Here is a 24,494-nt window from a genome sequence, read left to right as displayed (position 1 = left end):
GTCATGGCCCTAGTAGGGTCGTGACACACGATCACCCCTTTGCGGATGTTGTTGTCCTTCTAAATTCTGGGCATGGGCTTGAATGCGGGAAATATCCATCCCATCTTGCAACGAAGCCGTCAAACAACCCTTAAATAAATGTGGCCCTAAGCCACTCACAAACCTGTGCACCCTATCTCCCATGTCGGCCACCATAGTCGGAGCATATCAAGCCAATGAATTGAAGTGAAGGCTATACTCCCGAGCACTCATATTTTCTTGTTTCAAATTTAAAAATCTATCCGCTCTAGCTCGGCGGACCTCGGATGGCAAATAGTGGTGGATGAAGGCATCTACAAATTCTTGCCAAACGGGAGGAGGCGCATTCTCTTTTCTTGATGATATCCAATTATTGTACCATAATACTGCCACATCTCGGAGTCTATAAGATGCCAACTCCACAGATTCAGTTTCCGAGGCATGAATAATTTTCAATGTTCTCAATATTTCATCAGTAAAACTTTGCGGTCTTCATCCGGCTTTGACCCGAAAAACCCCGGAGGATTCAAACTCATGAAATCACGGGCTCTAGTACTAACGACCCTTTCACTTGAACCCGAACCCTGCCGCTGTGCCTGGGCGGCAACTAATTGCGTCAATAGATGAATAGCCTCGGTCACTTGTCGACCCGAAGTAGCCAGTGGAGGAATTGGAGGCATAGGAGCTGGAGCTGAAGCTCCCTCTTGTTCTTCTATAATAGGCGGAGTAGGAGAAGTATTAGATGGAGCCTCATTATGTGATTTGCCCTCTTCTACATTCATTGGCGGCTCCCTTTCTACCCGCCTTTTCATCGTAGTCTTACCCTTCTGGGCGGCTGTAACTTTTCGTTTTGGCGGCATTTATGAAATCATAACACACTATTAGGGAGGAGAAAATCTTATACACGGCTCTATCCCACGATCTCATAAGAAGAAGAATGGTCATTTTTCCTAAATGCCTTGGAGGCTCCTGTTTATTAGTGTGGCGCACAACACACTATAAACAAGACTCTACTAGACATGGCTCCTAGACACTTCCTAGGACTGAACTACTCTGATACCACTTTTGTCACGACCTGACTAGGGCCATGACGGGTACCCGGGGCTAACCACCAAGCACCGCTCATACCATTACTCATGGTACTCATCAAGCGTTCATTCATTAATATTACACTCAAATCATAGGAAAAACCACTTTTCACTTCGAAACATAATTAACTTTATATACATAAGCCCTTCGGCTATCAAAATAATGTACATACAATAAGTACATCGTGAGACCATACTACCCACACATACGTATCTACGAGCCTCTACTAGAGTGCTAGACATAGGGACGGGACAGGACCCTGCCGTGCCCAAAATACATGTATATACACAAAAGAATAAATCAATGGCACCTCCGGAACAATGGAGTGCTCTCAAGTCAGCTAATAGCTCCTATGAGTCTGGATCACCTCCCTGTCTACCTATGGGCATGAACACAGCGTCCAAAGAAAACGGACGTCAGTACGAACATTGTACAGAGTATGTAAGGCATGAATGGAATGAATATAATAGAGAAATCATAAGACATAAGATGAAGATATAACCTGCGTGACTTTTAAGGGTGGATGCATTTCACACATATATCATATATAATCGTAGTACATGTATCATCATAGCGCATACATCATCGTATTATATATATATATATCATCATCGTTAACCCGCGTCCGGGTAACCATCATATGTCGCCCACTAGTGGTGATCATGTCCGGACTTCTAGGCGCGGTGGAATCATAAGCAGCCCGCCTTAGCGGTGACATGTCCGGCCATTTGGGCACGGTGAATCACAAGCAGCCCGCCTTTGCGGTGACATGTCCGACCATTTAGGCACGGTGGAATTGTATCATCGTGAGCACATCATAGAGTTATCATAACTTAGCATCATTATGTCTTTATCATCAAAACATACATTATAACTTGAAGGCAACTATGGCTATGTCGAGGTGACATAAGGTCGTGAACCCCCGATTACATTATGGAGTGATCATAATCATCATATCTCACCTTGAGAGGACTAACATTTTAAGGTGAGTGTACACAAGGAAAAACATCAATGGAACCATACTTAGGATCATTAACCTCATGGACATCGTATCTCACTTTAAGATTCTTTATATTTAACTCATCATCATCTTTATCATGCTGGTATCGTATCTCCTTCCTATATTATATGCATATGTAGCTCTTTATAGTCATGGACTCATAATTTCCGTTATTTAGGAAGATCATGGAAAAATAGGAAGATTCATGCCGTAGGAGTCATGCCTTAAAAGGAAAGGATTAGCCTTACATACCTCTTTCGTTTAACAATTCTATCGCTTGATTGTTCTTCTTCAACGCTCACGTTTCTACCTTTAAGAGAATTCGCATCAAATTAGCTAATCGATTATATGAACGTGTTACTAATGGTAGAGAAAATTGGGCAGCGTTTCCTTTATTTATACAAATTTCCTCATTTTACATATCAAGTCCCAAACATCCATAACAACATTCACAATATTATAAACAACAATCATCATTCATCTACATTATCCACATTTCTCAATTTCACTACAATTCCTCCATAATCGTGGTCATAGTTCACTATTGCATTTTATCACATATAATACTTATCCCATGTTCTAAATGTCACTTATATCATACTTATAATCACAACATATCAATATTCATGACTCATTCCAAACTACTACTCAAAATGTCATTATTCTTACATTCATGACCTATTTTGTATTTCCTTCTACAATCCAAGTCTTTTAACCTCTCATTACCTTAAACAACATGGAATGATCATAAAACTCACCTTAGATAATGGAAGAATAAGCCTTGAGTGGAAATACTCTTCTTGCACCAAAACCCTAGTTCACTTCCATTGGAATTTCTTGGCTTAGATGAACTTCTATGAGTTTATTACACTTGATTTTGTTGGTTTGATGAAGTTGATCATAGATTTCTCTTGGGTTCTTGTGCATGAAGAGTGTATAGGGTTCTAGAGAATTCTTGAAGTGTGAAGTGAGGAAATGAAATAAATGAAATGAGGTTGGTCCCTTATATTTAATTTAGAACTGTCCCGACCAGATTCTACGGACCAACATACGGTCCGTATAAATTATACTGGCCGTAGATTTGGTCCAGTGAAGGCTCCATTTTAGGCACAACATACGGCCCAACATACGGCCAGTATGTTGGGCCGTATAATGCCCAGCTTTCCGAAGTTCGTTCTCGTCGACTCGTTTGACCTCCAATCCCTATGGAACCTTCTTGACACTTGTTTAACACCTCATTACCAATCTAAGGGACATTATAACTCTTCTCCAAAACATCATTAAGCCATCATTAATTCGGTACTCGTAAATCTTGCCCGACACACAACATATCCCTTGCTTTCCTTGACAACTTTCTTCCCTTACCTCAAATGTCTTTGAAATCTCAATTAGGATCATCAAATGCTATTTATTACTTATCAAAATATCGTATACGTCATGCCCGTCGTTAGTCTATTCACTGTACGTTAACGGGAAATTTCTGAGGTGTAACACCTCAAGTCGGAGCTACAAGTGTCAAAATTGATTCCTCTCTCTACTAGTTGCTCAAACTTGAGGGCTATTTTTGGAACTCCACCGAAAATGATCCTCATCAATATTTGCAGAACTTTGTGGATATATGTGCTCATCACATCCAAAATAAATGTTTCGCAAGATGCGATTCGCCCAAGGCTCTTCAAATACTCTTTAGCCGGAGATGTAAAAGTGTGGTTTGAAAAGCTGCCTCAGAATTCTATTACTTCATGGGCAGAGATGGTCATGGTTTTTCACAAGAAGTGGTATCCCCCAAGCAAGAAGACTGAAATTCATGACAAAATTTATGAGTACAAACAACGCCAGAGGGAGCAACTATATGAGATTTAAAGAATATTTGCAGAAGTCTCCATATCATGGTTTTCCGGAGAATATATTGATGGGGGAATTCTGTATAGGGCTGGATCCTATAACACAATCAGTCGCGAACAATACAGCTAGTAGGTGTTTCATGGATAAAACTTACCCCCGAATCTCTAATATGCTTGACAGATTGACTAAACACAATCAAACATGGCACTCGGGTAATGTTGATAGTCTACCGTATAGGGGTACAATGACCCACAATATAGTGAAAGAGAATCATGGGACACAACAGACGTTGGCTCAGCTTGCAATAAATATTTCGTCGCTGACTAAGAGGTTTGATGAGAAGGAGATTAAAAAGGTGAATGTTTGTGAAGAAACTGAAGGAATGCCTCAGGGGATGTACTATGTTCAAAAAGGTCCATAGCTAGAGGGACCTCTTATGTAGGTTGAAGATGTTAACTATGTGAACAATTCTCAAGGGGGTTACCAAAGGCAAAACTACCAAGGGGGTTATCAGAATCAAAATCAATGGAGACCTCAGCAGGGACATGATACTTACAACAACAACCAAGGGAACTACAATAATAATTATGGTAGCTCGATCCAAGGGAACTACAACAACAATAACAATTTCAGAAATAAGAGTTCCAATCCATATATTCCACCAAAGGGGCAATCAAATGAGCAAGGTAGTTCGTGGTTGGAGGCTATGCTTGAGAAGGTGCTGGCAAATCAAATCAAGGCTGAGAAGACTTTATCTGGGCTGATTGAGATAGTGGGATCTCATATGGCTTCCATTTAGAAGCTCGAGTCACAGATGCGTGATATCTCCAAAAAGCAGCACCCTCCTCAAAAGGAAGGACTTCCTAATGACACTATTTTGAATCTAAATAATGGGGGGTGGGGGGTGGGGGGTGGGGGGGGGGGGGGTGTAGACCGTGTTTATGCTATCAGTACTCGGAGTGGTAAAATACTCCAAGGTGCTGCAAAAAGGGTAATACATCTCGAGCGAGTTGCTGAAGAAGAAGAGGTGCAGTCTGATGCACCAATTATTGCTGAAGAGGTTCTCACAAAAATTCCAATTGTGGAAGAAGTTGCTGATATTCTAAAGGGTTCGAAGATGACTGACGACAAGAGCAAGCAGACTGTAAAGGGAGCTCTCCGCCCTTTGACTTAGCTTTTCAAATCTAAACCTCCATTTCCTCAAAGGTTAGTGAAGAAGACAGAAGATGCTAAGTTTCAGAAATTTTATGATCAGCTAAAGCAGTTGTCATTGAACTTTCCATTCTCGCATGCTGTCAAGGAGATGCCTAGATTTGAAAAGTATTTGAAAGAATCGCTTACTAAGTAGAGCTCTGTGAAACATGAAACTGTGAGTTTGACTCATACTGTGACTTTTATAATTTCTACAACAACAGTCCAAAAGAAGGGAGATCCTGGGGCATTCACCATTCATTATTTTATCGGGCATCATGATTTTACTCGTGCTCTGTGTGATAATGGGGATAGTATAAATCTAATGCCACTTGCTATTTATAAGTAATCAGGATTGGGGATGCCTAGGACGACGACTATGTGATTATAGATGGCTGACAGATCGATTTATCGGGCATCATGATTTCATTCTTTTCTTGTGCAGGTTGGTGATTTTTCTATTGCCCGCAGATTTTGTGATTCTTGACTGTGCTGTTGATCGTGATATTCCCATTTTTTCGGGGAGACCATTCCTTGCTACGGGAAGGGCTCTTATGGATTCAGAAAAGAATGAAATAAAATTTTGAGTTAATGATAAAAAGGTGACTTTCCAGGAAAGTAAGGGGATGAAGTTACCGAGTGCTTACGAGAGAATTTCGGTGATTGATTTTTTTGATGTTATTGATGAAGCTGTGGAATTCAAAATGGAAGAAGAATGTTTGGTTGAAGCTCTTGCTGCTATTCTAGTGAATTTTGATGCTGATGACATGGAGGGCTATGTGGAGATGGTGAATTCTCTTGTTGGGTTAGGTTCATATTCTTACCACCCAAAGAAGCTTGATCTTGATCTTGAAAATAGAAAGACAGCACCAACAAAGCCATCCATTGTTAAGCCGCCTAAGCTTGAGCTTAAGCAGCTGCCTGCACATCTGAAGTATGAGTTTCTGGGCCCAGACAATACTTTGCCAGTTATTGTGTCTGCATTGCTGAATGAAGAGCAAACGAATAGATTATTAAATATATTTAGAGAATACATGCATGCCATAGGCTGGACTATTGCAGATATTCAAGGAATTTCCTCAGACATATGTGAGCACAAGATTCAGCTTGAGGAAGATAGTACACTGAGTGTTGAGTACTAGCAGAGATTGAATCCACCTACGCAAGAGGTGGTAAAAGTGGAGATAATTAAATGGTTAGATGCTGGAGTTGTATATCCTATTGCAGACAGCAAGCGGGTAAGCCCGGTACAATGCGTTCCAAAGAAGAGAGGCATCACAGTGGTACCTAATGCTAAAAATGAGCTGATTTCGACTCATACTGTTACTGGGTGGCGTGTTTGCATGGATTATAGGAAGTTGAATTCAGCCACTTGCAAAGACCATTTCCCCATGTCTTTTATTGATCAGATGCTTGATCGGCTGGCGGGAAGATCTTACTATTGCTTCCTTGGCGGGTATTCTGGCTATAATCAGATTAACATTGCTCTTGAAGACCAGGAGAAGACGACATTCACTCGTCCTTATGGGTCGTTTGCTTCCAGCAGGATGCCATTTATTTGCAATGCACCGGCTACTTTCCGGAGTTGCATGATATTGATTTTCTCAGACATGGTGGAAGACTTCTTGGAGGTCTTTATGGATGATTTCTTTGTGGTTGGTGACTCTTTTGATGATTGACTTGACCATCTAGGTCGAGTGCTGAAAAGATGCAAGGAGACTAATCTTGTGCTGAATTGGGAGAAGTGCCATTTTATGGTGAAAGAAGGGATCGTTCTCGGTCATAAAATCATTGAAAAGGGGATTGAGGTCGATCAGGCTAAAATTGATGTGATTTCAAAGCTTCCTCTACCTATCTCAGTTAAAGGTGTCCGGAGTTTCTTGGGACATGCTGGGTTCTATAGGCATTTTATCAAAGATTTCTCCAAATTGTGAATCCATTGTGCAAGCTTCTTGAGAAAGAGGCTAAGTTCGAGTTTGATGAAAAGTGCCAAAGGCTTTGATGAATTGAAGGAGTGTCTGACTTCTGATCCCATTATTGTTTCTCTTGATTGGTCTCTATCGTTCGAGCTGATGTGTGATGCGAGCGATTTTGCTATTGGTGCTGTGCTTGGCCAGAGGCACAACAAAACCATGTGCCCAATCTACTATGCCAGTAAAACATTGAATGCAGCATAGATGAACTACACTGTGACTGAGCAAGAGCTGCTTGCTATAGTCTATGCTTTTGAGAAATTTTGGGCCTATCTGTTGGGGTCAAAAGTTGTGGTTTATACTGATCATGCTGCTTTGAGGTATCTAATGGAGAAGAAAGAAGCGAAGCCGTGGTTGATTCGATAGGTCCATTGATGATGCTTTTCCAGATAAGCGGGTTCTAGCAATGACAAATGAGGTAGCACCTTGGTATGCAGACGTCGCTAACTTTTTAGTGACGGGCATTATTCCAGATGAGATCAAGTCATACCAGAAGAAGAAGAAGTTTTCGAGAGATTCTCATTAGTATTACTGGGATGAGCCATACTTATTCCGAACATGTGCTGACTACATCATTCGGCTTTGTGTTCTCAAGTGTTAGGTAATGGAGATTCTGAAGGCGTGTCATGACTCTCCGGTTGGAGGTCATCATAGTGGGACCCGAACTACATCCAAAGTTCTTGAGTGCGGATATTATTGGCCCACTCTGTTCCATGATGCAAATTTTTTGGTAAGGTCTTGTGATCAGTGCCAAAGACAAGGAAGCATTTGCCGGGGGCAGGAGATGCCTATGAATTTCGTGATGGAAGTGGAGGTATTTGGTGTTTGGGGAATTGATTTTATGGGGCCCTTTGTGAGCTCGTATGACATGAAGTACGTCTTGGTTGCTATTGATTATGTGTCAAAATGGGTAGAAGTGGTGGATTTACCCAACAATGAAGCCAAGAGTTTCATGGGGTTCTTGAAGGAAAACATATTCAATCGTTTCGGTACTTTGAGGGCAATATTCAGGGAGGGTGGTTCTTACTTTTGCAATAAAGCCTTCGTAGGATTGATAGAGAAGTATGGTGTGAAACATAGGATGGAAACCCCTTATTATCCTTAGACAAGTGGACAGGTTGAAGTCTCTAATTGGGAGATAAAGAGTATTTTGGCCAAGACGGTCAATGCTAATAGGATCGACTGGTCCCGAAAGCTTGATGATGCTCTATGGGCTTATCAGACCGCGTACAAAACTCAGATCGGGACTTCTCCTTTCAGGCTGGTTTTTGGCAAGGCGTGCCATTTGCCAGTACAACTTGAGCATAAGGCCATGTGGGCCTTAAAGAAGCTAAATATGGATTGGGAAGAAACAACTAAACTTCAGTTGTTTCAACTCAACGAAATGGATGAATTCCGGTACCAGGCTTATGAGAGTGTAGCGTTGTCTAAAAAGAGGATGAACATTATCATGACAAAAAGATCCTCAAGCGAGAATTTTACAAGGGTGATTCTGTCTTGCTATGAATTCCAGACTAAAGCTGCTACCGGGCAAGTTGAAATCAAAGTGGTCCGGACCTTTTGAACTGGTAAGTGTTTCACCCAATGGTTTGATGGAATTGAAAACTATGGATGGATCTCGAACGTTCAGAGTGAATGGCCACAGGGTGAGGCACTATCATTGGATAGTTGATGGGGATAGGATTGTTGACAGTATCGATTGAAGCATCTGGGGACAAATTCTGACCCAAAGTAAAATGGTACCACCGTCGTGCCGCGACGTTAAATCAATCGCTGCTTGGGAGACAACCCAAGATTTTTAGTTAATTTTTGTTTTCTTTGGTTTTCTTTTTGTCATTTTAGTAGTTTTGTGCTATTTGACGTTTGCTTATGAGTTAAGACTTTGATATGCAGGAAACAGAGGTGAAACAAGAGGCGAAAGAAGGGAAAGGTAATTTTCAATGATAAAAGTACGAGCCATAAAATATCCCGTACAAAATTGTACGTGGCATAGTTCATGCCAGTACTTGAAAAAGAAGATTTCTCAGGTTGCTGGAATTGTCCATCTAGGTACGGGGTGGAAGTATGAGCCGTACTTTATTGTACGGACCGTACTTTTACCTCGTACCTTAACAGGTAAATTAAGGCGGTCACTAGAATTGTTCGCCCAGGTACGAGATGGAAGTACGAGCCGTACTTCATTGTACGGACCGTACTTTCACCTCGTACCATAAGAAGGAAGAATGTTGGTCACTGGAGTTGCAACTAGGTACGTGCATAATGCACGTCTGTACTTCAAATTACGGGACATACTTTTACCGAGAAAATTGAAGTGATTAAAAGAGGACGGTTTTTCCCTCTCCCATTCCAACTCAAACACTCTTAACCTTCCTTCTCCTCCCAGAATCCTACAATGTCATTTCACTCTCCCGTTCCAACTCAAATACCTTTCACCTTCCCTTTCCTCCCACAATCCCACAACTTACATCAGCTACTACTCCCATCATTCATTCCACCATTACTCCCTATTGACGCCCCAATCCCCATAAATACCACCCTACCCATCATCATTCCCTAAATCCCAACCATAACTTGATTTGAGAGGAAACAAGAGGGAAAAAGTCGACCAACTCTCCGTAGCATTTAAAATTGTCTCATCTAATTCATTACTCGCAGGTGTGTTGATGGATTTCATTCATAACGTAGTTTATTTTTATGGTAGTTAGGTGTAGAATTGTGTCACTTGTAGGGACATGGTGTTAATGGTGATTGAAACTTAGTTGGGGTGGGAATTGGTCTATTGTATTGAATAAATAAATCGTGGGGGCGAATATATCGTATACCCGATGAGTCGGAGGGCATTCCAATACTCGAATTTGTTATGCCGGCCAATTGTTCCATGAATTGTCAAAGAGAAGAAAGTATGAATATGGGTGAAGTCTGAGTAACCCGAGCCCTTATACTCTATATGTGAAGTATGAAGGAAGTGTAATATGTGTTCATGACGTTGTGTAAAACTTAGGAAACTGATGGGTGCGACAAAGTTGATAAGTTGGCAGTTCTTGAAGTACGGACATAACATACGGGCCGTACTTAATTGTATTCCCCATACTCTATGCCCGTACCTCAGTAAAATAATCCAGCATGTTTCTGTCTTTGACACTTAAGGTATGCCTATAAAGTACGACCCGTACATTGTTGTATGTGCGTACCTTATGCCGTACTTTATAGTACGTCCCGTACTTGAGAAGTATGACTTGCATAACTAAAACACAGATTTTTTGCAAGCAAATCACTGGCCATTTCTTTCATTGTTTTTCCTACTCTTTACTATGCCTAATATTGTCCTTTACAGGTATGCGGCCAAAGGAGAGAGGTGGTGGTTCCAAACAAGCTGAGAGAGGCAGAGGTACCAGGCGTCTTCATGATATTCCCTCGGAGAAAAAATTAGACGATGAGGACAACAGGCCCTTGAAAATAATTAGAACCTCAACACGAGGCCGAGCTAACCCAGCACAGGTTTATTTCCAGTCTGAAGAGGAGGAATCCTCTGCTGTGCAGGGTTCTAGTGACGAGGAGTCCTACCAGGTACAAGTTAGGGCGTCAAAAATATGTTACAGACCAGAAGAAGCCCCTGCCTACTCTCAGGACCTGGAAGAATATCAAAGAGCACAGGAAATCCGTAGCAAGGTTGATGCTGAGAATGCCCTTCGATTCTCGGTGGAAGGCTCTTGAGAACGGTTTGACAAGGGCATTAAAGGTACAAAGAAAGAGGGCGCTCCTAGGCGATCTATTTTCGAGTAAAGGTAGATAGGATTTCGGGATTTGGAAGATCACCCGTGGATCAGGGAAATATTGACTCATTATGGGTTAGAGGCTTTTAACAGAGCTCTGGGCGAATATTGCCCATTTCTCGTGCTAGAGTTCTATGCCAATTATGGCATATACTTGAGCATATTGTTGAAGCCAGTTATGCTGAAGCAAGATGCCCCAATGGCGGATGAGGTTGTGGTTCGAAAGGTGAAAGTGAATATATCTCCTGCTTCCAAAAACAAATACTATTTCGAGGCTGATTTTGTTCCACCACTTAGTACGGCTGAGTCACTGATAAAATTAATAGAAGGATGTCACAATCGGTGATGGAGTGGTTAGCCTCAGCGATAGCCAGGGGTGACCCATTTTGGTGGAGAATAAAGTCGAGGATATTCAAGAGCAACATGTCGCTTGAGGAAAAGTTTTGGTGGAGTGTGGTGTGATTCCGGATACTTCCTACACAAAATGAAACCACGCTCACCGCAGACCGAGCGGTAGCAGTAGCAGCTCTCACAATCCGCTATTCATTTGACATCGGGATGATGATTGCTCAGGAGATGCGGGATAGAGCGCAGCAGGAGGCTACTTCATTGATATTCTCATGCCTCATCACTGCTCTATGTCGACAGGTGGGTGTGGACAGTATACCTCATAGGGACCACTGTGTCCAAGCCACCCATGTGACCTTATAGAGACCACTGTGTCCAAGCCACCCATGTGTATGATATCCGCAAAACAAAAAAAGAGGAGAGAAAAGCTAATTTGTTGATTGAGAAGCCATTTACAGCATTGCCCAAGGGACAGGCCGAGGATACAATCATGGTAGATTTTGGGGCCACCGGAATTGCTACCATTGAGGCGCCCGCCACTGAGACACCTCCTACCACTGTGGCCTAGCCTACTGGTAATGCCAAACCTACTTCTGGGGCTCCTTCAGCCAGTATTGCACTCATACCTCCATCCGGATAGAGGGCCGCCACTATTTCTCCATCCACTTAGCAGTCTGCTCCTGACCTATTTGTATTCAACAGAGAAAATTTTATACGGGTGGCGGTTCAGGCTGTGCAGGCTAATGAGAAGTGGATGATCTTAGCTAGGTGGATGGAGAGGTATGTGAAAAAGCAGATAGAAACTGCTTTAGCACCAGTGACGGCCTCAGCAGCACGGGCCTATGAGCTATATCAGGTTAGACTTGACGGGTTTGAGGCACCGTTAGCTGCTGTGGAGCGTGTGGGTCTAGGTGGCAATTTTCTGGGTATGAGGGTTAAGCTAGACCTACTAAAGGCTAATATGCTGGCATTGCAGACTCGCGATCAAAGTGATGTTAAGGAGCCCATTTCGGCCGAGCAAGGTGGACCTCTCTTTGTTGATACAAGTAGTGAATTTGATGCTCGAGGATGATGCTGCACCACGAGTTGATAGAGGGAAATAGGTAGTAGGGGATAAGGTTCCTCGGGTGATAGAGTCGGAGATTCTGGCCCGGACAGCTGAGGAGGAGGAGGAGCATATTCAGATCGTCACTGAGAGATCCATGTTTGACAGTCACCCTCCAGCACCGATCATCAGTGTTATCGGTACATCCTCTAGTGGTGCCATGAGAGATGAATCAGAGTTGGTCCCAGTTCAGACGTCCAGGGCAGCAGTGCCTCTGGCTGACCCTAGCACTTAGTGCTGTTAGGTATTCTTAGTCCTCCATTTTGGACTCATGTGAGGCATTGGGTTGTGAAATGATCTTAGGCTTTCTTTGTAATAATTTAGTCACTTTACCTTAAAAACCTTACCCGATCATGTAAATAATCTCTAGTTTTTCCCTTTTGAGCCTTAGACCTTTTCCTTGTTTAGCTGTTAACGAACCCATACCCTTGTTTAAAATGATTCCATCTTTGCACCCGTTCCCTCCTTGACACTATGAGAGAAAAGAGGTCAAACACCTAAGTTGGGGGTGAAACATGTGCGAAAAAGAGGCCTAAGGCCTAAGTTGGGGGTGGTGTGAGTTAGCTTGTTGAGGACTCGATGTGGTTGTCGCGTAGTTGCTATATATATATATATATATATATATATATTAAAAAAAACAAAAAAAAAATCAGAAAATTGTTGCAATAGAGAGATAGTTAAGATTCTTGTGTTTAAATAAAACCACATCGAGGCTGTTTGAAGTGAAAAAAAACACTAATAAAGTGAGGAAACATGTAGTGTTCAAGGAGGGTGAGTCACTGTTACCTAAATAACTATCCTACCCATCCCCAAGCCTATATTACAAGCATAGACAAAGTCCTAGCATGATCACAACCAAACCGAGCAGATCACCTCTCCCCAACGAACTAACCGTCACCTTCTCAACCACCGTGGACAACTCGTCCAACCACCACCGATGACGGCTCCGGCCAATTCAACGGGCCAACCGCCTGGACTACCATCAACCACGACTAACGCAACACAAACCAACAACCCCAACACAGTAACAACACCATTGGAGAACCCCCAAATCAAAGAATCATATGTAGAAGCTATGCGCATTCCCAAACCTACAGAGCTAACCCATAATCCAATTAAACTCGCCTATCGCCCCTATGAAATTGAACAAGGAGTTGCAATAGTCACCTTCACTACTGAAGAAGAATCACTACTCGCCCACAACTGTCGACTCACACTAGTTGGAAAATTCTCAAGGAATAAACCTCAAATCGACACGATTCGTAAAGAAATCAAGCGAAGATTTCCTATGAAAGGAGAAGTGCAAATAGGCCTCTTCGATGCAAGGCATGTCTTTCTTGATTTTACAGAGGAAGAAGATTGCAAGAACCTATACTACAGGCGATACATCCCCTTCAAAACAGAATCTATTATGAGAATGCAACGATGGACAAAAGATTGGAAACCCACTGAGGAGTAAACTTTTGCACCAGTTTGGGTGATCTTACCAGGCCTAAAATGGCATTATTTACACTGGGAAGCGTTAAGTCGACTGGTGGCTCCGATCGAATATCCGCTGGCACCAGACAAGGCAACGAACTCGAAGACTAGGACAAGTATCGCAAAGGTTCGAGTTGAAATTGACTTGGCAAAGCCAAGATTGTCTCAAATTAAAATCACGACCGTCAACCAATTGACTGGTAAGAAAGAGGAAATCATCCAACCAGTGGAGTATGAAGGAGTACCAGATTACTTTTTCAATTGTATGATGCAATGACATGGTATGTGGAACTGCAGGAGGAATAGAATTGACAAAGGAAAAGCCACCATTCTCGTTCCTCAGATAACTAACACTCCAACTGTTCGACAAAATGACAAAAGGAATCATGACCAAAAAAGAATATACCAGAAAATGGGAGAACCAAATATGCAACAAGTGACGAATGACTCCAAGAAGCATGGTTCACTAGACTCTGATGACATGGATATCATAGTGAGTAAAGAGGAGGGAAAGGAAGAACTAGAACCACATAATGGAAGTGGAAAGGGACAAATTGGAGATACGCAGATGGGTTTGACACATTCAAGACCAGTTCAAATAGACTTTACTGAAGAAGACATTGCAACCTTGAGAACACAAAGCCAGGAAATGGAACAAGGAAAGGGTGCCTCTTGGCAAACCAAGTCTAGACTGTTCAAGCGTGCCTCTCCAACCCCTATAAGAATGAAACCCCCATACACCAAAAGGAAGATGAAAGGGCAAAAGAAGGTGCATTTCAACCTCACAAATGAGCATGACGCTTGGCTCAAAACACAGGAGGAAGTCCATGGGAGGACTGAAATTAGCATGGCTCTAAATGATGAAGAGCTACAGGGCAGAAAAGCAAAAGAAAAACCACCACACACTACTAACAGTTTTGATACACTTACTAATACTGTTGTTCTAGATGCAGGTGGAGAGATCACTGATCATAGACTGGTGGAGGACCACTCATCAGAAGACCAGAAAACTGACCAAATTGAAGATGACTCAGTCATGGAAAATTTGGAGAATGGAACCCCCCAACAGGATAATAATTCACATAGTGACAATGAGATAGCCCCTGATCTAGAGGGCAATCCCTCAGTGAGAAGGAAGCTAGTTTTTGACAATGAAATGACTAACTCTCGTAATCTGAGTAACACTAACAACCTATCACCTAGAGGGACAAGTATCCTCCAAAGTGATAACTCTGGACCCATTAAGGGAACCAGAACCCCCCCCCCCCCCCCCCCCAAAACCTCTAACTAATGTTTAGGTTCATATCCTGGAACATTAGAAGCATTAAAACAATGGGTGCTGGTGAGAGACTGAAAATCTCAAAAACCAGCACAAACTCCCCTTTATTTGTATTCAAGAACCCAAGAGGAAAGCCAAGCACATCACCAAGTACATGATGAAGCTGGGCTATCAATTCTCCCACAACAACCTTAACAATAAAATCTGGCTGTTTTGGGATTCAACCCTTACTGTACATATTGTTGATAATGCACAGCAGCATACTACTTGCCATATTTCTTGTACTCACTCAGGCACAAACTTTTATGTTACCTGTGTGTATGCTGAATGCACCATTGCTCTCAGGAAACCCCTTTGGGAGGAGCTTCAAGCCCTGTCTACCAGGCTGAAGGGACCATGGGGTGTCATAGGTGATTTCAATGTGATCACTAGTCCTGAAGAAAAGCATGGGGGTGCCTGCTACAATATGCAAAAGAGTGTAGATTTTCTAGAATGCCTAACACAATGTGGTCTGATTGATGCAGTTTTTCAAGGGGCCCAGTACACTTGGTGTAACAACTGGGGACACCCAAGAACAATTTGGAAAAGAATTGACAGATTGCTTATTAATGAAGAATGGTTTGACCTGTTCAATGACACCAAAGTCACACACCTGTCAAGAACAGGCTCAGACCATGCCCCCTTACTGGTCAATATAGAGAAAATAAGGATTGACACTGTGAAATACTTCAAATTTCTAAATATTTGGTGTAACCATAAGGATTTCATTGGCACAGTTAAAGATGCTTGGACCACCAATACACAGGGCACAACCATGTGGAAACTGCACAATAAGATAAAAGCAGTAGCTGCAAAACTTAGCTCTTGGTCTAAAGAGGCCTACGGAGACATATTCAGGGATGCCAAAGAGGCTGAGAAACTGGTCAATGAACTGGAAAAGAAATTGAATGAAAACAATAATGAGGAAAACAGAGCTAATCTCAACAAGATAAAAGCTGAGTTCATCAGATTGTTGAAAAATCAGGATGAGATCTATAGGCAGAAGGCTAAGGCTAGATGGCTATAGGATGGGGATAAAAATACCTCCTACTTTAACAAAGTGATCAAAGACAGAAGAAAGAAATTGAATATCCAAAGTATACAAGACAATGAAGGACATACAATTGAAGGACATCAAAGCATTGCCACAGCAGCCATCAAACACTTTGAGGATCTGTTTAGTTATCAGGAAGTCAAAGGAATTTTTTAGAATATTGGACATAGTGCCTAAGTTAGTTACAGATGAGATGAATGCAATGCTAACAGCCATACCAACCACCCAGGAAATAAGACAAGCTATAAAAAGCATTGACCCTGATAGTTCTCCTGGCCCAGATGGGTTTGGAGCAAAAATTTTCCAAGTATGTATAGACATCATCCTACCTGAAGTTCATGGAGCTATTAAAGAATTTTTCAAAGGTGCACCAGTACCAAGGTATGTGTCTCATACTTGCCTTATAATGCTGCCAAAATGCTCCCAGCCCCAATCATTCTCTGATATCAGACCTATAAGCCTGTGCAATACCATTAGTAAAATAATTGCCAAAGTGCTGGCCAATAGAATAGGCAAAATCCTTCCTACTATAATCTCTCCAAACCAGAGTGGTTTTGTGCAAGGTAGATCCATCACTGATAATATATTACTTGCCCAAGAACTGGTTCAAGATATCTCTAAACCCAACTGTCATGGAAATATTGTTTTAAAACTAGACATGGCCAAAGCCTATGATAGGGTAGCTTGGCCTTATCTCTGTAGAATTATGAGAAAATTTGGCTTTAATGAACAATGGATAGACATTATCTATAGGCATGTTTCTAACAACTGGTATACCATAGTCTTAAATGGAACCAGAAATGGCATTTTTAAATCCTACAGAGGCTTAAGGCAGGGTGACCCCTTGTCACCTGCACTTTTTATCATATGTGCAGAACTGATTTCGAGAATGCTTAACAATCTTGTCCTAGATGAGAACTTTACAGGTTATTACAGACCTAAGAAAGGCTCCACTATCACTCACTTGGCCTTTGCAGATGACATCATAATGTTCACTTCAGGTAAGCCAGCTGACATTAGAAAATTTTTGAAGATACTGACTATTTATGAAAATGTTTCAGGTCAGATGATCAACAAACACAAAAGATGTGTGGCTTTCTCCCCTAAAGCCAATATGGAACTGATGCATAGAGGAACAACCCTCACAGGGATGACCAAAAAAGAATGGCCTATCAAATATCTTGGCTGCCCCCTCTTTGTTGGAAGAATGAAGATTAACTATTTCTCTGAAATGGTCCAGTCCATCACAAGAAGGATTCATAGTTGGCATTCGAAATTCCTATCCATGGGGGGTATGATAATCCTTATCAAACATGTCTTGTTAGCAATGCCTGTTCATCTGCTGGCTGCCATGAAGCCTCCTAAAGGTACTTTTGAACAAATTGAGGCTGCAATTGCCAGATTCCTTTGGAACAGCAAGGAGAATGAAAAGAAGTATCACTGGGCAAAATGGGAAAGCATGTGTCTACCCTATGAAGAAGGAGGGGTAGGATTTAGATGCTTGAGAGATGTGAGCAAAACCTTTATTGCCAAACAGTGGTGGAATCTAAGAACCAAAGAGTCTGTTTGGAAAGACTACATAATGGCAAAATACTGTTTCAGGTCCAATACAGTCATCAGGAAGGTTACAGGGGTGCAATCACAAAACTGGAGAGCCATGTGCATGATCAGAACTCAAATGGAGGACAATATAATTTGGCAAATAGGACAGGGACAGGTGTTCTTCTGGTATGACAATTGGACCAGGGAGGGTGCACTATACAAACTCCTCCCTAATGATGTGATCCCCAACAACATAAAGCTAAATGAAGTCCATGAACATGGTACTTGGCATTGGAATAGAGCAGGGCATAGAGTACCTTGGGCAGTAAAGTTGGCCATTCAAAATTTCATTGTTAACTTCACTCTTGATAGGGAAGACAAAGCTATATGGACCCCAAATCTAGAAGGCAGATTCTCTATCTCCTCAGCTTGGAATCTGCTAAGGAAAAAAGCTGCAGGAGATTGGCATGACAAAAGAACCTGGAACAAGAATATCACTCTCAAAATTAATTTTCACTTCTGGAGGGTGGTCAAAAATAGACTGTCCACAGATGACAATATTGGTAGATTCAAGATACATGGCCCATCAATATGCTGTTGCTGCCCAGTTCACAAGATAGATACAGTAGAACACCTATTTGGCCAAATCAAATTGGCTCAAGACCTATGGATAACAATATGTCAACCTCTAGGTATCAAAGTTCATGAAATCCCACTGAGGCAAATTATGGTAAACTGCTGGACAATGCAGGCTAAGAATCCAGTAGCTAAACTAGTTAGAGGAATTTTACCTCAGATGATTTGCTGGGAAATATGGAAGGCAAGATGCAACACCTGGTTCAGCCTCATAAAATTCAATTTCAGCCAGTCTATGAATAATATTACCTCCCACCTTATGCAGATCATTACAACTCATTTCCCTCTGGTTAGCAAGGTCTCTGATTGGTACACTTTGGGCAACAGACTAAATAGTAAATCCACAATGATGAAACACCAAATGGTAAAATGGTACCCACCTCCTCCTAATTTTATCGAACTCAACAGTGATAGAATCTGTAGAGGAGAGGATTGTGGGGGAGGAGGGATCATCAGAACAGACAAAGGGTTTCTATTAGCTGCATACACTGTTAACTTGGGCAAAGGAACAAGCAACTGGGCTGAAGCAAAAGAACTGCAGTTTGGGATTGAGCTATGTCTGGCTAATAGTTGGAACAACATAATAGTGGAAGCTGACTCTCTATTATTGATTCAGGCTATTCAAAGGAAAACCAAATCTCCTTGGAACATCAGTCCAATAGTGAACTGGACACAGAGAATGGTAAACCAGAACCAGATACAAACACAACACTGTCTAAGAGAGGCAAATCAAGTGGCAGATAAGCTAGCCCAAGAGAGCCACCATACCAATGATAGCAGGGTCTTCAACAACTTTCAGGAGTCGCCTAAGGCTGTGAGAGGCATCATCAATATAGACAGATGGGGGCTGCCAAGCATTAGAAGCAGACCTCAAAACAATACTCATTTGTTTTTTGACCCTCCATGAGATTTGCAGCCTAACAGTGTAGAGTAGGGTGCATCAGTAGTACAATTATAATGCAGTTTCCAGTCAACACTAACTAAAAATAAGTGAGGGGTGGAAACTGCACATAGGCAGCATGCATATGTTTGCATTCATATAGGTATAGTCCACTGTGTAGAATAATCATGCATCATTTAGTACATATAGGTTCTGTAAATAAGCATGCATAAAGCTGGACATGTCCAGCTTCATCCTGTTAGGGGTAAGGTTTAAGTCCCCCCCTTCTTTTGTACTTTGTTTTTGCAATTAATAAAATACCACCTAGGATATGATTTTGGATCTGGGTGGTTCCCCCCTCCCCCCCCCCCCCCCCCTAAAAAAAAAAGATCACAACCAAACCGTCCGAGGATGAAAGCATAGAAATTAAGGGCAAGCCTAATGTAATTGCATGTGTAGAATATGAATTTCTTTGTGATTGTGAATGTGTTCTCTTCTCCTTTGTCTTCATCCCTTTTCGGTGTATATATGTCTATGGGACATTCTTTGGTATATGTGAGGGCATAAGGATTGAAAATTGTGCAAAAGAAAGTGACCACCTAAAGCAACGTTTGTGTACATCATAATATGTTCGATAATGTAATGTCATAGATTGTAGCTTCACTGTAAGTCATAGAATTCTTGAGTTGTGCATCATACTTTGATCATAAAAGTGAGGTGGTTATCGGTAATGAAACATGCGTGCCTGTAGTTCAGAGTCAAAACCATTGTAGACACTATTACTCTGTTGTATCTAAGTGTTAATTGAGTCATGGTGTTGTGTTGCTTGAGGACAAGCAAAGACTTTAAGTTGGGGGTGTTGATATGCCGTGAAATTACGACACATTTGATGCTTTTTAACTATAATTTTACTTGTTTTTAAGCAAGTTTGTGTTGTTTTGATGTGTTTTTGTGATGTTTCAGGAAACTAGAGACTAGTAGGCAAGAAAGAGAATTTTTCACTAAAGTTGGTGCAAATTGAAGAAGCACGGGCCGTACATAATTTTACGTCCCGTACATCAGTCACGACCCAACCGATGAGTCGTGACGAGTGTCTGACCTCTATTGACCAAGCACCCCTATGCTCGTACCTGAACATCACTGAATAACTGGGTGGTCCATATGACTTATAATTGAACCATGCTAACTCATACAAGAACAACATCAAGAACTATGCATCAAGAACTATCAACCATCTATGTGTGTGTGTGTATATATATACTGAAAAGAACAGTGCAAGCCGACTAGGCCGCTACATATGTTGTACACAAAAGAATGGAAGCCGACAAGGCTACATCACGTGCCAACTACGTACAACTGTCTACAGACCTCTAATAAAATAGAAAGTTGTAGAAAGGATGGGACAGGGCTCCGCCATACCTATATATATATATATATATATATATATACATATACGTCTCAAAATGGCATACCAAAATAGACTGCAGCTCCGGATCAAGTGGAGCGCACCGACTGTCACTGAGTGGAAGTCCTACTGAGCTGGACCCCTTGTCTGCGTACCTGAACCTGCGGGCATGAACACAGCCCCCCAAGCAATAGGGGAGTCAGTACGGATAATGTACTGAGTATGTAAGGCATAAGAACATCAAGTACATAAGAATCATGAGAGACATCTGAAATATGAAAGCCAATCTCAATATCTGAATGCATCTGTGACTAAACATCTATATAATTCTGTATAACAGCAAGTGCCTCTGAGGGTGTATGATATGCATAGGTCATATTATAGCTGTTAGTGCTGTGGAACGTGCAGCCTGATCCATATATATGTTAGTGCCGAGGAACGTACGGCCTGATGCATATGTCATATAATAGTGCCGATGAACGTAAGGACCAATCTATATATCATCATCACTGTGCACCAGCTGATCCGGTGGTAATGCGTATATAACGCCTATCCTTTTCCCCATTCCCTATATATATATATATAATATACGCGTATATAACACCTTCTTGTCAAGGGTCAATATGCATATGTATAATGAATGCAATGTATAATTATAATGAGTAACTAGAACTATCGGAGTGACATAAGGTCGTACTATCTCCGATAGATATCTTTGGAACTAACATCATCAATATATGAAATCTCATGTCACGACCCAACCCCGTAGGCCGTGACTGGTGCCCGACTTGGACACCCGTATACACACCTGTTAGCTATATATTCAGTCCACAATAATATAATATGGAACTTATAACGACCAAAACATAGTCTAGGAACTGTCGCATAAATGTACATATATGTGCAGCAACCTGTCTCCTGAGGAGTCACAACTATCAACAGATAACACAATGCATAAGCCGACAAGGCTGTCATAACATGTGCGAACGTCCCAACTACATATATAAACGCAAGCCGACAAGGCTGCTACCACAACATGACAATATCTGCAAGCCGGTAAGGCTACCACAACGATAGAACACGCATACTAATCATACACACAACTGTTCACATCTGGATACAACCCACATACATGTCTACAGACCTCTAAGAGTTTCAACAGTGAAATATGACGGGACAGGGCCCCGTCGTACCCTTAGACAACATATATACATATATATATCAAAAAGGAGTTCTACCAAAATCTGGGCTCCGGAACAACGGAGCTCTCCAAGACAGCAGAAAAGAAATCCTAAGCTGGCGGATCACCAAAACGAGTATCTGCACCTACGGGCATGAAACGAAGCCCCTCGAAGAAAGGGGGTCAGTATGGAATATGTACTGAGCATGTAAAGCATGAAATACAGTAAACAGGATCATAACTGAAATAAGAAGTATAGGAAACGAGTACAATAACCAGAAAACCAAATACTTGTTTTTGAAACATAAATCATGCACATAAATATCATATATCATATCCAGCCCCATTATGGGACTCGATGAACATGGTCACCACCCCGTCTCTGGCGCCATAGCACAGCATACTCCAAAATAAAATATAACCCCGTAACACAGCATAACTTCGTAACACAGCATAACTCCGTAACACGGCATAACGCTATAACACAGCATAACACCATAATATATATATATATATATATATATATATATATATATATATATATATATATATAGTACCCGGCCCTCTAGTGAGGGACTCGGTGAACAATGCAGTGGAAGTGTGCACGATAACATACCCGGCCCAGGACTCGGTGAAAGATATATTGGGGCATGCACGAGCAGAGTAGTGAGAAACCATATGCAATTTTATACATTATCAAAGACTCAATGGAATAATCAAAACGAACTATCATTTGCAAATTCAATTAATAATCACATCAAGTACCTTCAGATGTCCTTGTGGATTTTATCAAAATGGAACTTTGAAATCATATGTACATATCAAAACAATAATAAATTCAAATTATGAGAATCAAGAACACTAGCCATCCTAGTGGCTCTAAGAATGGGAATTCCTTTGGAATCATATACATTTCGTCTACTCGTTTCATAAGGATCATGCCAAAAGAAAGAAGTGTTAGCTTTACGTACCTTTAGCGCTTACTCGCCACACAATATGTATACGCTGCCCAATAATATCTCAACCTATATTAAGACGCCAACAACTACGCTTAAGCTACGGGGAGATTCAAAACGTATGCTAACGTTAGTAACTCCTTTCTAGATGTTTAGGCGACGTTTTCCTTATATCCAAACCAACTACATACAACCAATCCAACATCAATAATCATACGTTCAATACCAACCCGGACAGCCCACACAGTATTCCAAATAGCCCACATTCACAACATTCAATAACGATTCACATACGGCTACTACATTCTCAAGTTATTCCTAATAGTCTGTAGCCTTAACGTTTTCATGTAACAACTTTATAACAGCCCAAACAATATAAATACAATGTATATTCTTAATTATCACTAATCTTCCAAGCGTAACAAGATCAACAACAATGTATCAAAACAGCCCGTACCTTACAACACTCAATAATAGTGTACATGCGATTATGACACATCCAATTTATTCTTGTTAGTCTATAGTCATGATATTTCGTCAAAACGATTCTATAACAGCCCAACCAACATACAATACAATGCATAATCTCAATTATCATCAATCTCCCAAGCTCAATAAGAACAACAACGACACATCCAAAACAGTCCCTAACCGATCAACATAAAGGTGCCCGAAATTATTGCAAACGTTTACGAACGTACCAAGCAAACCACATATGATTCTTACACATCATTTCATGTCTTATTTTCATATAATTTCAGTAAAATACGACCAGCAGTCACACGACAACTATATCACCAAATTCATACGCAATAAGCTACATTGTCATCACTATAACCTTACAACAACCCACAAACAATTTTAGTTCCAACTCGAACCATTAAATACCTTCATTTCCATCATAAAATTCATGACAAAAACCATCAAAATACCAAGTAAAATTAGTTCACGATCTTCCACACAAAACAGTCCACTACACGGCCGTAATTCAACAAAACAACAACAAGTTCATATCAACATAACTTCACCTTTAACCTTCCAATTCTTTTCATTCTTCTTACTATGCAATCTATGATAGCAACAACCATAATTACTAAATAAAATCAGTCCATTATTCCACACCAAACAGTCCCCCTACGGGTTCCACAATGCCTCAACATCAACACACAATTTCACACATGATATTCACATTTACACATGCACGACATAACCAAATCACCCCCAAAACAGCCCCTACGGCTATAACAATATTTCAACACCAACATTCATAATTTCATACATGCAATGTACATTTACATATTCACAACACATCCAAATTCGTCCTAAAACAGTCCCTACGGCTCAACAACATTCCAACACCAACATTCGAAATCTCATGCATGCAATTCATGTTCACCAAGTTACAACCATACTTCAACATCAACACATATGATTCCATAGCTACTATCATGCTCCAACATCAACACACATAATTTCATGCATGAAACGTATATTTACACACCTAACACACGTTTTACACCACCCTCAACACATGCAAAAGAAAGTTAAACCTTACCTTGACAATTTGACTTCTCAACTTGGCTAGAGTTTGTGTCTTGAATTTAATTCTTGTTCTTGCTATCTAATGACCACCTTCACGTTGCTAGGGACCTTCTAAAGGGTTGAAATGCTTGAAGAAAATAATTCTTTTGAATCAACTTGG

At 41.2% G+C, this 24,494-nt stretch overlaps 1 protein-coding gene across 1 annotated transcript; it reads left to right on the top strand.

The window, feature by feature from the left end:
* The first annotated feature begins 5,769 nt into the window (after nucleotides 1-5,769).
* On the top strand, nucleotides 5,770-6,822 carry LOC132631046 (uncharacterized). Its single transcript, XM_060346646.1, has 2 exons — nucleotides 5,770-6,262; nucleotides 6,371-6,822. Exons 1-2 carry the CDS (start codon nucleotides 5,770-5,772, stop codon nucleotides 6,820-6,822), a joined length of 945 nt encoding a protein of 314 aa, XP_060202629.1.
* Nucleotides 6,823-24,494: the final 17,672 nt, after the last annotated feature.

This window comes from Lycium barbarum, chromosome 3, assembly GCF_019175385.1.
Source record: "Lycium barbarum isolate Lr01 chromosome 3, ASM1917538v2, whole genome shotgun sequence".
NCBI lineage: Eukaryota > Viridiplantae > Streptophyta > Magnoliopsida > Solanales > Solanaceae > Lycium > Lycium barbarum.
The sequence above is the reverse complement of the archived record's forward strand: the minus strand, read 5'-3'. Positions and strand labels throughout refer to the sequence as shown.